This window comes from Bos indicus x Bos taurus, chromosome 3 (assembly GCF_003369695.1).
Source record: "Bos indicus x Bos taurus breed Angus x Brahman F1 hybrid chromosome 3, Bos_hybrid_MaternalHap_v2.0, whole genome shotgun sequence".
Classification (NCBI taxonomy): Eukaryota; Metazoa; Chordata; class Mammalia; order Artiodactyla; family Bovidae; genus Bos; species Bos indicus x Bos taurus.
This window is the reverse complement of record NC_040078.1, coordinates 575,978-590,577: the sequence shown is the minus strand read 5'-3', so window position 1 is coordinate 590,577 and position 14,600 is coordinate 575,978. Positions and strand designations below refer to the sequence as shown.

Below are 14,600 nucleotides of genomic sequence, written 5' to 3'. Positions count from 1 at the left end.
CTCTAATGGACGAAAGTAAAGAGGAAGTAACACTGGAGAAGGGAATGGCAAACCACTTCAGTTTTCTTGCCTTGAGAACCCCATGAACAGTATGAAAAGGCAAAAAGATAGGACACTGAAAGATGAACTCCCCAGGTCAGTAAGTGCCCAATATGCTACTGGAGATCAGTGGAGAAATAACTCCAGAAAGAATGAAGAGACGGAGCCAAAGCAAAAACAACACCCAGTTGTGGATGTGACTAGTTATGGAAGTAAAGTCCTATGCTGTAAAGAGCAGCATTGCGTAGGAATCTGGAATGTTGGGCCCATGCTGCTACTGCTGCTGCTAAGTCCCTTCAGTCATGTCCGACTCTGTGCGACCCCATAGACGGCAGCCCACCAGGCTCCCCCATGTCTGGGATTCTCCAGGCAAGAATACTGGAGTGGGTTGCCATTTCCTTCTCCAATGCATGAAAGTGAAAAGTGAAAGTGAAGTCACTCAGTCGTATCCGACTCCTAGCAACCCCATGGACTGCAGCCTGGAAAGAGCTAATTGGAGTTTCTTTGCCTCACCGCTTCTTCCCACCGAGAGAGAAGAGGGGGTGATGCTGTGGGCTCCAGCTTCAGATATATGGCAGTACCAGCTGCCCCCTACCCACCCTGTCCCCACTTTCTCCACTCTGCCGATTGATGCCTGCTCCTCAAAGCTTACTGATCACAAAAGGACAGCCCCCACCCACTGTGGCTCAATTCTGGGCCCATGAATCAAGGCAAATTGGAAGTGGTCAGGCAGGAGATGACAAGAGTGAACATTGACATTCTAGGAATCAGTGAACTAAAATGGACTGGAATGGGTGAATATAACTCAGATGACCATTATATCTACTACTGTGGGCAGGAATCCCTTAGAAGAAATGGAGTAGCCATCATAGTCAACAAAAGAGTCTGAAATGCAGTATTTGGATGCAATCTCAAAAACAACAGAATGATCTCTGTTCGTTTCCAAGGCAAACCATTCAATATCACAGTAATCCAAGTCTATGCTCCAACCAGTAATGCTGAAGAAGCTGAAGTTGAATGGTTCTGTAAAGACCTACATGACCTTCCACAACTAACACCCAAAAATATGTCCTTTTCATTATAGGGGACTGGAATGCAAAAGTAGGAAGTCAACAGATACCTGGAGTAACAGGCAGATTTGGCCTTGGAGTACAGAATGAAGCAGGGCAAAGTCTTCTGAAAACAGAGATTTGCCAAGAGAATGCACTGATCATAGCAAACACCCTCTTCCAACAACACAAGAGACAATTCTACACATAAACATCACCAGATGGTCAATTCTGAAATCAGACTGATTATATTCTTTGCAGCCAAAGATGGAGAAGCTCTATGCAGTCAGCAAAAACAGGACCAGGAGCTGACTGTGGCTCAGATCACGAATTCCTTATTGCCAAATTCAGACTCATATGGAAGAAAGTAGGGAAAACCACCAGACCATTCAGGTATGACCTAAATCAAATCCCTTACGAATATGTAGTGAAAGCGAGAAGTAGATTCAAGGGATTAGATCTGATAGAGTGCGTGGTGAATGATTTACAGAAATTCATGGCATTGTACAGGTGGCGGTGATCAAGACCATCCCCAAGAAAAGGAAATGCAAAAAGGCAAAATGATTGTCTGAGGAGGTCTTACAAATAGCTGAAAAAAGAAGAGAAGCTAAAGGCAAAGGAGAAAAGGAAAGATAAGAAAGCCTTCCTCTGTGATTAGTGCAGAGAAATAGAGGAAAACAATAGAATGGGAAAGACTAGAGATCTCACCTTGTTTATTTAACTTACATTCAGAGTTCCTCATGCAAAAAGCTGGGCTGGATGACTCACAAACTGGAATTAAGAATGCCAGGAGAAATAACCTCAGATAGGCAGGTGACACCACTCTTATGGAGGAAAGTAAACTTTCCTCCATTAGGTAAAGTGAAAGTGTTAGTTGCTCAGTTGTGTCCCCCCCTCCATGGACTGTATAGTCTGTCATGCTTCTATGTCCATGGAATTCTCCAGGCACAAATCTGTTATGTATCACAACAAACTGTGGAAAATTCTTACAGAGATGGGAATACCAAACCACCTGACATGCCTCCTGAGAAATCTGTATGCAGATCAAGAAACAACAGGTAGAACTGGACATGGAACAACCGACTGGTTCCAGATCAGGAAAGGAGTTTGTCAAGGATGTATATTGTCACCCTGCTTATTTAACTTATATGCAGAGTGCATCATGTGAAATGCCGGGCTGGATGAAACACAAGCTGGAATCAAGATTGCCGGGAGAAATATCAATAACCTCAGATATGCAGGTGACACCAGTCTTTATGGCAGAAAGCAAAGAAGAACTAAAGAGCCTCTTGATGAAAGTGAAAGAGGAGAATGAAAAAGCAGGCTTAAAGCTCAACATTCAGAAAACTAAGATCATGGCATCCAGTCCCATCACTTCATGGCAAATAGATGGGCAAATAATGGATCAGTGACAGACTTTATTTTCTTGGGCTCAGAAATCACTGCAGATGGTCACTGCAACCATGAAATTAAAAGATGCTTGCTCCTTGGAAGATAAGCTATGACCAACCTAGACACCACATTAAAACGCAGAGACATTACTCTGCCTACAAAGGTCCGTCTGGTCAAAGCTATGGTTTTTCTAGTAGTCATGTATGGATGTGAGAGTTGGACTATAAAGAAAGCTGAGATTTGAAGAATTGATGCTTTTGAACTGTGATGTTGGAAAAGACTCTTGAGAGTCCCTTGGACTGCAAGGAGATCCAACCAGTCAATCCTAAAGGAAATCAGTCCTGAATGTTCATTGGAAGTACTGATGCTGAGGCTGAAACTCCAATACTTTGGCCACCTGATGTGAAGAACTGACTCATTGGAAAAGACCCTGATGCTTGGAAAGATTGAATGCGGGAGGAGAAGGGATGACAGAGGATGAAAAGATTGGATGGCATCACCGACTCCTTGGACATGAGTTTGAATAAGCCTGGCATGTTGCAGTCCATGGGGTTGCAAAGAATCAGAAATGACTGAGTGACTGAACTGAACTGAAAGAGGAACTAAAGAGCCTGTTGATGAGGATAAAAGAGGAGAATGAAAAAGCTGGCTTAAAACTCAGCATTCAAAAAACATCATGGCGTCCAGTCCCATCATTTCATGGCAGCTTGATGGAGAAAAGTGGAAGCAGTGACAAATTTTATTTCCTTTGGCTCCAAAATCACTGTGGACAGTGACTGCAGCCATAAAATTAAAAGATGCTTGCTCCTTGGAAAGAAAGCAGTAACAAACCTAGACAGTGTATTAAAAAGTAGAGACATCACTTTGCTGGCAAAGGTCTGTATAATCCGAGCTGTGGTTTTTCCAGTTGTCATGTACTGATATGAGTGTTGAACCATAAAGAAGGCTGAGCACTAAAGAAGTAACGCTTTTCAACTGTGGTGTTAGAGAAGACTCTTGAGAGTCCCTTGGACTGCAAGGAAATCAAACCAGTCAACCCTTAAGGATATCAGTCCTGACTATTCACTGGAAGGACTGATATTGAAGCTGAAACTCCAGTACTTTGGCCACTTGAGGTGAAGAGCTGACTCATTGATGCTGGGGAAAAATGAAGGTAGGAGGAGAAGGAGGAGGCAGAGTATGAGATGGATATCATCACCGACTCAATGGACAGGCATTTGAACAAACTCTCAGAGATAGTGAAGGAGCCTGGCATGCTGTAGTTCATGGGTTGCAAAAAGTTGGACAGGATTTGATAACTGAACAACAGCCCTCTCTTAAAACAATAAGGGGTGCATTGCTAAAAATATTAGTAAATTGAAAAACTCGTTCTGTACGCCACGGTTGACGGTTCATAGTGAGATTCCCACGTATATTTTTACTCATTATGTCAATAGACCTATATTAAACACTTAAGGCCCCTTGTCCATGGAATTTTCCAAGCAAGAATACTGGAGTGGGTTGCTATTTCCTATTCTAGGGGGTCTTCCCAACGCAGCTATCGAACCCAAGTCTCTTTTGTCTCCTTTATCGGCAAGCAGGTGCCACATAGGAAGCCCCTATATCAGGTAGAATCCTGGATTTTAAAAGATAAACCCTTTCCTTCAGAACCCAAAGACTAGTGGGAAAAAACAGACATATGAACAACCAGAGTACAGTGTGGTCAGTGTCAGAAATGTACACGTAGTGTTCTGGAAACTCGTAGAAAGGAATTTTCAATTGGAGTAAATGGGATGGGAAGGTCTTCACAGAGGAAATCAGAATTGGACTGAGTTTACCAGGTAGACCAGGACCAAAGGAACATTTGAGAGAGAAGGATCAGCGTGTTTCAAGTTGCTGTAAGGTGGGTGAGCCATCTGCGTGCTGAGGACACATAAGAAAGCAGCTCAGCGGGCCTCATGAGGCCGGGCTGTACAGGGCCCTGTGGGCACCCTCATGAGTTGACAATGTAATGTCGTTGGGGGACTGCTGATCAGGTTAGTGTCTTTTCTTCCTTTACTGCTTTCCTTCCTTTCTTTCTGTTTTTCCTTTGCCATTCCCTTTGGTTTCCTCTTTTTTCCTTTGTCTATAATTATACATTAAATCCATAGATGTTCATGGATGTTCTTTAGTCCTATTCTTCATACTTAAGACACAGTTCATTGGTAACTCTCATCCAGAGGTTTATTTTTGAAGTTAACTTTGAAGTTAACGTAACATTTTCCTTGAGGGGCACAAATGACCCAGGGATAATAATCTAACAGTGCTGTCACTAGAAATATCAGTTCCACTAGAGGGAAAAAAATAATAAGCGGACACAAAGTAGACTGCTCTGCTTTTATAAACAAATTATAAGTAAAAGTAAATTGAATTCTTATGTGTTTCAGGTAGCCTCAGGGTTTGACCTTTGTCTTTCTTCCAGTTAAAGAGTAGTGTTCTCTGATCTTACTCTGTTGATTACAAGCTAAAGTAATTATTTGGCATTGGGTGGCCTTAAGAGGGCAATGGCACCCCACTCCAGTACTCTTGCCTGGAAAATCCCATGGATGGACGAGTCTGGTGGGCTGCAGTCCATGGGGTCGCTGGGAGTCGGACGCGACTGAGCGACTTCACTTTCACGCATTGGAGAAGGAAATGGCAACCCACTCCAGTGTTCTTGCCTGGAGAATCCCAGGGATGGGGAAGCCTGGTGGGCTGCCATCTATGGGGTCGCAAAGAGTCAGACACGACTGAAGCAACTTAGCAGCAGCAGCCTTAAGATGGTAATATAGACTCATATAGATATATGTGAAGAATGAAGTAATTCCTGTTAATTCTTTACAGTTCTCCTAGTATCTAAGGAAAACATACAGTTACTCTATGATCTTTGACATGGTTATTTAACTTGTCTCATAGGTTATAACTCGAAATGAACTCATGCTGGAAGAGACTAGAAATACCATTACAGTTCCAGCCTCTTTCATGTTGAGGATGTTGGCTTCACTGAACCATATTCGAGCTGGTAAGAACTGTCAGTATGCCTTAAAATCATTATTATATTTGAAAAAACATTATTTAAGATTGACGTTAAAGGGATTTATATTTAAGGGGAAAAGGGGATTTTCCTGACAGTCCAGTAGCTAGGACTTGCACTTCCACTGCAGGGGGCAGGGGTTCCATACCTGGTTGGGAAACTTAAGATCCCACATGCTGCATGGCGTGGCCAAAAAATTCAGAGATTTTATTAATCTCCTTAAATTACAAGATCAAGGCCAACTTTTTTTGGCCTTAACTTTTTAACTTTTTTTTTAAACACAAGAAGTGTATTTCTTGCTGACATTAGGTCCTCTCAGACTACATAGAAGGCGGCTTAACTTTTGAACTGAGTGGTATGAATTCTTGATCTTAGTACAGTAATTTGTATCCCCATGAGCCAACTTTATTGAACTGTCCTAATGAAAAGATGACATCACTTCAAATCTTTTATTAGCTATGGTTTTCTTCTCAGAGTGGAATATCATATCATAAACCTTAAGATGTGTTAAGGTTTATGTAAGTAAGTAACTTTTAATGATACATTTGGCCAAAATCAATCACAGCCCAGACAAAAATGAATGTATTACTACAAAGATTTGAAACAATAGCTCAATGTATTTTTCTAATTTTTGTGTGTTTGTTTTAGAAGATAAACCATGGGGTTCAGTGCTTCAGATACAAAACTTCACATTACAATTAATTACATTATATTATAACTAATTTTCAAGAAGGAATAGAATAACCTGTGTTCATAACAATAGAAAGTATCCAATATCCATTATAAACAAAATGTTTATCACTTCACTGATAACACAAATTTCTTTATATGTTGAGTACTGTTTAATAACACCAACCATGTATAGAGTACCTTTAATGAATCAGGCAGCATACCAATCATTTCACAAATCTATCCTCAGTTAGCTCCAGCCCTCTACATAGTAGAGTATTTTTAATAACTCACTGCAGGTCACACAACTGATAAACGGTAAAGCCTGAATTTGAAACTAGCTTCCAAGCATTTACTCTCCTTTTACCTACAAATTTCAGTTGCAGGAACATATTCAAGTCATGAATAAGACATGCAGTCCTCTGGATGAGCTGATTTCAAACTGTTTTTCTAGTCCATTCTTTCCTTCTCTGTCCTCTCCATTCTCTGTGCTGCCGCTGCTAAGTTGCTTCAGTTGTGCCCAACTCTGTGCAACCCCATAGATGGCAGCCCACCAGGCTCCCCCGTCCCTGGGATTCTCCAGGCAGGAACACTGGAGTGGGTTGCCAGTTTCTTCTCCATCCTCTCTGGCCCTCTCTAAATCTGTGGGTACCTCAAACTCTTTCCTGCCTCAGAATCTTTACAGTCATGCTGTCCCCTCCCACCCTCACTCTTTGTTAGAATAACTTCTGTCCTGGGTTCGATCCCTGGGTTGGGAAGATCCTCTGGAGAAGGGAATGGCTACCCGCTCTAATAGTCTGGCCTTGAGAATTCCATGGACAGAAGAGCCTGGTGGGGTCCATGGGGTCACAAAGAGTCAGACACGACTGAGTGACTTTCACTTTCACCTTTCTGTTACAGACCCTCAGGTCTATATAAACGGCAGACTGCATATCATTTCCTCAGAGAGTGGGGAAGGGAGACATAAGTATTCCTGGCAGAAAAAAAGAGTATATAGCATTTGTCTTAAGTCCTGGAAGAGACTGTGGTACATCTACAAATTTAAAGACTCTCCTTATGTCTGTAATTAAAGGAGCTGGAAAGAAAACCCTCAAATTGTCAATATCAACTATTACAAGGAAAGAATAAAAATTTCAAATGGTTAAAGCAAAACAAAAAATAAACCTAAAATGAAAACAGAAAATGTTTGCAATCCAACAGCATATTATCGTGGTACTTCTTTTGCCCCCATGTTATTCACTGTGACATCTTTTGATCTGTTTTCTTCAATAAGAAGCAGTACTCTTAAAATTCACTTGACTTCAGATTTGAGGAGGCACTGTTTTATAGAACAGGAAAAACATGTGCTGATTATGATAACTAAATTTGCTGATGATGATAACTAAATTTTCATATAGAGTTCATCAGGTGAATGGCTCTTTCTGAGTTTGCCTATAGGAAACTGTTTCTCCTTTCATTTGTGCAAGAATCTATTTTAAATGCGTGCTGATGTATCAGTGGTTTGTTAACTCAGTTACTACTCTCCTTCTTTGATTTTAGAATTAGCTGCTTATAATATAAAGGTTTTCTTTATTCTATTGTTTTTGTTTTTTTTTGCCAGCAATCAAAGGGAGACACTTGGTAGTTGGCTTAGTCAACCTAACTCACCCTCTTGTTTCTCTTAAGTAAAATCCTTGATAGGAAAAGATAACCAAGAGTTGATATTTCTGCTGCTTTTATTCTTAAGATATCTAGTTATTTGATGAGTCAGCTACTCCTTTCCTCTCCTTTTCTTCATTGTCCTGTATTCCAAGTACAATGATGTGCGCTTTAAATCTCCTTTTCAAAACTACAAATACCTGGTTCCTACGCACTAAAGATCCTGATTCATTTTATCTGAATAGGATTTGAGCTTCTGTATTTTAAAAAAAACACCCAAAATTTTCTCATGAATGCTCTACTAACAGCTTTTAGTTTAGGCAACTTCATGAGAGATAAAGGCAATTCTGAGATTCCTAGAAGCTTTGACAGGCTTTGGAGAGATGGTGTGTGAACCATTCCAAACTCTTCTAGAATATGTTACAATCTACTCAGTTTACTCCCCTCTTTAAAATTCTCTTGTGCCTCCCCATGCTCTTAGGATAAAGTCCAGTGTTAACATGGTTTATAAAACCCAGAAGCATTTGTTGCTACCTCTGGAACATGGCAGATGTAGATCTAAATAGCCATATCTGTAGAGCTAACATCACACTGAACGTACAGGCACTTACCCATTCATGTACAAATTCACTCCATCAATTAGGGTAGCTTTACTCCAGAATACAATCCATATTCATCTATCTTGGTCTCCCCACTTCTGCTCTCACTTTTGTATAGTCTGATTTCCACAGCAGTCAGAGGAGGCTTTTTTAAAATGTGGGTCAGTAAGTTCAGTTCAGTCGCTCAGTTGTGTCCAACTCTGCGACCCCATGGACTGCATGCAGCATGTCAGGCTTCCCCGTCCATCACCAATTCCCGGAGCTTACTCAAATTCATGTCCATTGAGTTAGTGATGCAATCCAACCATCTCATCATCTGTCATACCCTTCTCCTTCTGCCATAAGTCTTTCCCAGCATCAGGGTCTTTTCCAATGAGTCAGTTCTTCGCATCAGGTGGCCAAAGTATTGGATTTTCAGCTTTAGCATCAGTACTTCCAAGGAATATTCAGGACTGATTTCTTTTAGGATGGACTGCTTTGATCTCCTTGCAGTCCAAGGGACTCTCAAGAGTCCTGTCCAATATCACAGTTCAAAAGCATCAATTCTTCAGCACTCAGCTTTCTCCATAGTCCAACTCTCACATCCATACATGACTACTAGAAAAACCATAGCTTTGACTAGACGAACCTTTGTTGGCAGAGTAATGTCTCTGTGTTTTAATGTGCTGTCTAGGTTGGTCATAGCTTTTCTTCCAAGGAGCAAGCATCTTTTAACTTCATGGTTGCAGTCACCATCTGCAGTGATATTGGAGCCCAAGAAAATAAAGTCTGTCACTGTCTCCATTGTTTCCCCATCTATTTGCCATGAAGTGATGGGACTGGATGCCATGATCTTAGTTTTCTGAATGTTGAGTTTTAAGCCAACTTTTTCATTCTCCTCTTTCACTTTCATCAAGAGGCTTTTTAGTTCTTCTTTGCTTTCTGCCATAAGACTGGTGTCATCTGCATATCTGAGGTTATTGATATTTCTCCCGGCAATCTTGATTCCAGCTTGTGCTTCATCCAGCCCAGCATTTCGCATGATGTACTCTGCATTTAAATTAAATAAGCAGGGTGACAATATACAGCCTTGATGTACTCCTTTCCTGATTTGGAACCAGTCGGTTGTTCCATGTCCAGTTCTACCTGTTGATTCTTGACCTGCATACAGATTTCTCAAGAGGCAGGTCAGGTGGTCTGGTATTCCCATCTCTGTCAGAATTTTCCACAGGTTGTTGTGATCCATAGTCAAAGGCTTTGGCATAGTCAATAAAGCAGAATTAGAGGTTTTTCTGGAACTCTCTTCCTTTTTCGATGATCCAGTGAATGTTGGCAGTTTGATCTCTGGTTCCTCTACCTTTTTTAAATCCAGCTTGAACATCTAGAAGTTCACGGTTCATGTACTATTGAAGCCTGGCTTAGAGAATTTTGAACATCACTTTACTAGTGTGTGAGATGAGTGCAAATGTGCAGTAGTTTGAACATTCTTTGGCATTGCCTTTCTTTGGGATTGGAATGAAAACTGACCTTTTCCAGTTCTGTGGCCACTGCTGAGTTTTCCCAATTTGCTGGCATATTGAGTGCAGCACTTTTACAGCATCATCTTTTAGGATTTGAAATATCTGTACTGGAAGTCCATCATCTCCACTAGCTTTGTTCGTAGTGATGCTTCCTAAGGCCCCCTTGATTTCACACTCCAGGATGTCTGGGTCTAGGTGAGTGATCATACCATCATGGTTATCTGGGTCGGGAAGATCTTTTGTATAGTTCTATGTATTCTTGCCAACTCTTAATGTCTTCTGCTTCTCTTCAGTCCATACTATTTCTGTCCTTTATTGTGCCCATCTGTGCATGAAATGTTCCCTTGGTATCTCTAATTTTCTTGAAGAGATCTCTTGTCTTTCCCATTCTATTGTTTTCCTCTATTTCTTTGCATTGATCCCGGAAGAAGGCTTTCTTATCCCTCCTTGCTTGTGGGTCAGTAAACCTTTTCTTTAAATGGCCAGAGTAAATAGGCTTTGTGGGCCATGTGGTTTCTGTTGCAGATGCTCATTTCTGACAGTGTTGCAAAAGCAGCCATAGATAATATGTAGATCGAGGGCATGGGTGTGCCTTAATACTACTTTATTTCTAGAAATAGGCTAAGGGAGGGTTTGCCCAGGGGCCATAGTTTGCTGACTCTCTTTTTTAAGAAGTACATTAGGTTATGTCACCCTTGCTTAAAATTCTCAGGGGCTTCCCACTGCTCATAAAATAAAACCTAGACTTCATACTCCGGTCTACAAGAGAGAGACCTACCAGCCACTGAGTCCATGCATTTGTTTTCTGCTCGCTTGCTACATTTTAGCCGTAAGTGACTGCTTTCCTCCTCAGACTCATAAAGCTTATTAGTATATTTAGGACCTTTTCACTGGCTGTTTCGCTGCCTTTTAGACAGCTTTGTTCATTTGCCAACTTCACTAATAATTGAACATACAATTGAGGCCTCAGCTCCAGTGTCACCTCCTCAGAAAAGTGTTCCTTAGTCACTCATTGTGAAGTTGCTTAAAGTGCACACGCTCCTTCTCATCACTTACTCTCTGGTCATTCCCTGGTTTTCCTCAAGTACTTATTCTAACTTCATTTATTTGTTGCCTTGTTACACAGATTAAAGGATAAAAATACATTGTCTTGTTTTCTGTTTTTCTTTTCTAGAAAGTGAGTTCATTAAGACCAGAGACCTAGTTTGTCTTATTCAAATCTGGATAGCTAGTTCCTAGAACAGTGCCTAGCACATAATAGTTGCTCAGTCAGTGTTCTCGTTGAATGAATGGGTGAGTGAATGAATAAACTTAACAGTATCAAATCTCTAGCTAACCAGGAGTACTGTATTGATTCTTTGTGGAATACAGGTTTCCTTCGGGTAATTGTTTTCATACCTCTGTTGTCCCCTCTCTCCAGCCCCAGCCAGCTTATTAATAGTATCTCATATTTTTCCTGATCAAAAATAATTTCACAAATATTCAATTTGTGAAAAATTGAATTTTTTTCAATTCAAAAATTCAAAAATAAATTTAGAAGTATTTCTAAAAGAGAATTAAAGGAGCCTTCCCACAAATGTAACCCTTATTTACAATAGCAACTTGGTGTTGTCTTGCTTTTGAAAACAGTGGCTTTCTAAGTCATTATTTCTAGTTGTCATTTTAAAGAACACAAGTGTTCTCAGCCCTCCTTGGCCTTTAATTGCCAACCAGAGATTTGTGAAAGTGTTGAACTGCTTTGCAGTTTTATTACCTCAGTAGTACTCTGTGGACAAAAAGATTTTATTTAATTTTGTTCTTAAAAATTGGGTTTACATTCTGAGAGAGATGACTCTGCAGAAGTTGTGTGAGAAAGATCTGGAAAAAAAAAAAACACAACCATTCTGCCCCCTTCCTCATTCTAGAAGCCACTGTGAGTTACTCTGTGACTATATAAGAGACCCTAGGCCCTCACTGGACTGCATGTTGCTTGCTTTGGACTTTGCAGAATTCTAATGTCTGCTGTAAACTCCCGGATTTGAAGGCTGTGACATTTCATCTTAACCCTCCATTTCCCCATCTTCATTCATAATGTGACAACCAAAAAGAACTGGGTCATCCTGCACATTTTAAAATATGCTGATGCTGTTTAAACATGTTCCACTAATATGACCGGTATATTACTTATGATACTCTAGGTAAGCAGAACAGCAAATTCATGTATTGTTCTCTCCCATGAAAGTATGCTGCTAAGTCGCTTCAGTCGTGTCCAACTCTGTGCGACCCCATAGACGGCAGCCCACCAGGCTCCCCCGTCCCTGAGATTCTCCAGGCAAGAACACTGGAGTGGGTTGCCATTTCCTTCTTCAATGGCGCACACAATAAATACAGCATAATCTCTTTTATACTCATATACCTTAGGTAACTTGTTATTGATCAGAAAGTCTCCCACTGTGTTTAGATTCCTTAGTGACCTGTGAAGATTTATTATAATCTTATCTTACAAATGTATATTGAACACTTTAATAACTAAAACTTGTATAACTCAGGTTACAAATCATATACACATATATTATCTTCTTAGTTTGACATTGAAATGGAGTTGGTATAGAGGGGATTTAATCTTAATTTACTTGGACAATTAAACATACATCCCTTCTGTATACTGGTGTTGACAATTTAGAATTCACTGGGAGTATCTAAGCCCCTGTGAATAATAAAGCCCCAGGATTCCATCTTCTCTCGGTGTTGAGAAGCCTGAATAATTCCCGTGTCTCACCTTCAGCCTCCCGGCTTGCCCTGGAGAAGTGTCTGTGATGGAAAGGCTCCATCCTGGTGGCTGCAGTGGCTTGACACTGTGGCCTTCGTTGTGCCCTAATGCAGTGTGTCTTATCTTAGTAACACTTAAATTTGTTTATTTGATAAACCTTCATTGAACCTCTTGTACTAGGCCCTGAGGATAAAAGATAAAAAGAAATAACTCCTACTCTCCCAGGAGCTCACAGTCTACAAGAAGATGTGCAGACAGACTAGTACTGCAATTAGAAGCATCATTATATGGTACATATAAAATATTCTGGAACCTGAAGGAAGGAGTTCATAATTCTGCAAGTTAGGGATCTGAGAAAGTATGGGCAAAGTTTCACAAAGGGAAAAATAGTTGTATTGAGATGAGTAAGCATAACCTTTGTAGCTGAAGAACTAGGTAAGTGTCCCAAGCAGAGGGACAGCAAATGTAAACCGTGGAACTTGAGAGGACATGCCCTGCTGGCGCACCAGATGGTGATTGCACACTCCCTTGAGTGGTCAGCCTAGATAAGCTCCTTGAGGACAGAGAAGACCCTGTGACTGCTTTGGTCACCACTGTATCCTGGAACATAGCAGATATTTAAGAAATATTTTTATAACCAGAAATACGTGTGTTGTGTGCTGAGTCGCTTCAGTTGTGTCCAACTCTGCAGCCTGCCAGGCTCCTGTCTGTGGGATTCTCCAGGCAGAAATACTGGAGTGGCTTGCCATTTCCCTCTCCAGAGGATCTTTCTGACCCAGGGACTGAACCTGGGTCTTCTGCATTGCAAACAGATTCTTTACCATCTGAGCCAACTAGGGAATGATTCCCAGATGCTCTTGCACAGCTTCCCTCTCACTCCCATTGGTGACACCTGATATAACTCCTAGGAACACAGTTTGAAATCATTGCAGTAGACCACTATAGATCGAGATCTTTAGGGTTTTTATTTTGTAATTTTTTTTATATTTAGAATTACATGAATATTCTAAGTTAATAGTGCTGTGTTTCCTTTATTCTTTGCCTCTAGAGGCAAAAATAACTTCTACAAATAGCTGTGAGCTGATCTTCACATGATGATATTTTGAATTATACACATTTTAATCAGTTTTATTTAAGGTATTGACAACTATTTTGATTGTAATACTAAAGGTTGTTTTTTTTTGTCTTCTGTGTTTTCCAGACCGGTTGGAAAGTGACAGATCAGAAGGCTCTGGTCAGGAGAATGAAAATGAGGATGAAGAATAATAAACTCTTACTGGCAAGCACTTAGATGTTCTGAAATTTGTATAAGACATTTATTATATATATTTTTTCTTTACAGAGCTTTAGTGCAATTTTAAGGTTGTGGTTTTTTTGCGTTTTTCCCTTTTGAGGGGATAACCTAACATTGGTTTGGAATGATTGTGTGCATGAATTTGGGAGTGTGTGTAAAACAAAACTAGCAAAATGTTTTAAAAACTTTTTGCCATGTGTGAGGAGTGGTAGAAAATGCAAAGTGCAATATTTTCCCTAACCTTCGGATGTGGGAGCTTGGATCAATGTGGAAGAGGAATTTTCATTAAATAGTGAAAATACTGGTTCAAAGAAATGTCTATACTTGCCATTTGCATGTTTGTTGCTTTCTAATTAAAGAAGTTGGTTGTTTTACGATATCCTGAATTTGACTTTTTATTTAATGCCTTGCTGTCTTGACCCGTTTTCCAAATCTCTTCTAGATTTAATAACCTTTTCTGTTTTGACTTCTCTTTGACAGAATTACATACAAGACCTTTTTTTCATCTCTCCTTCCAAAGTGCTTTATCTCCAATGATCACCTTTCATGATTAGTGGTCCCTCGTTACCCAAGTACAGGGGTTAGTCCCCGTGCAATCTCAGAGCATCATGGATACTCAACATAATAGCACAAGCTTATTT

At 40.4% G+C, this 14,600-nt stretch overlaps 1 protein-coding gene across 8 annotated transcripts in view; it reads left to right on the top strand.

Moving 5' to 3' along the window:
* Window positions 1–14,338, top strand: part of DCAF6 (DDB1 and CUL4 associated factor 6) — a 183,571-nt gene extending 169,233 nt beyond the window's left edge. For 5 of the 8 annotated variants that reach the window (XM_027526425.1, XM_027526419.1, XM_027526387.1 and 2 more), the window contains 2 exons: window positions 5,394–5,499; window positions 13,867–14,338. In XM_027526425.1, the coding sequence (XP_027382226.1) occupies window positions 5,394–5,499; window positions 13,867–13,931 (171 nt within the window). In that variant the 3' untranslated portion in view covers window positions 13,932–14,338. The remainder of the gene's footprint in view (window positions 1–5,393; window positions 5,500–13,866) is intronic. The other 3 variants (XM_027526424.1, XM_027526408.1, XM_027526426.1) reach the window with 1 other exon arrangement.
* Window positions 14,339–14,600: the final 262 nt, after the last annotated feature.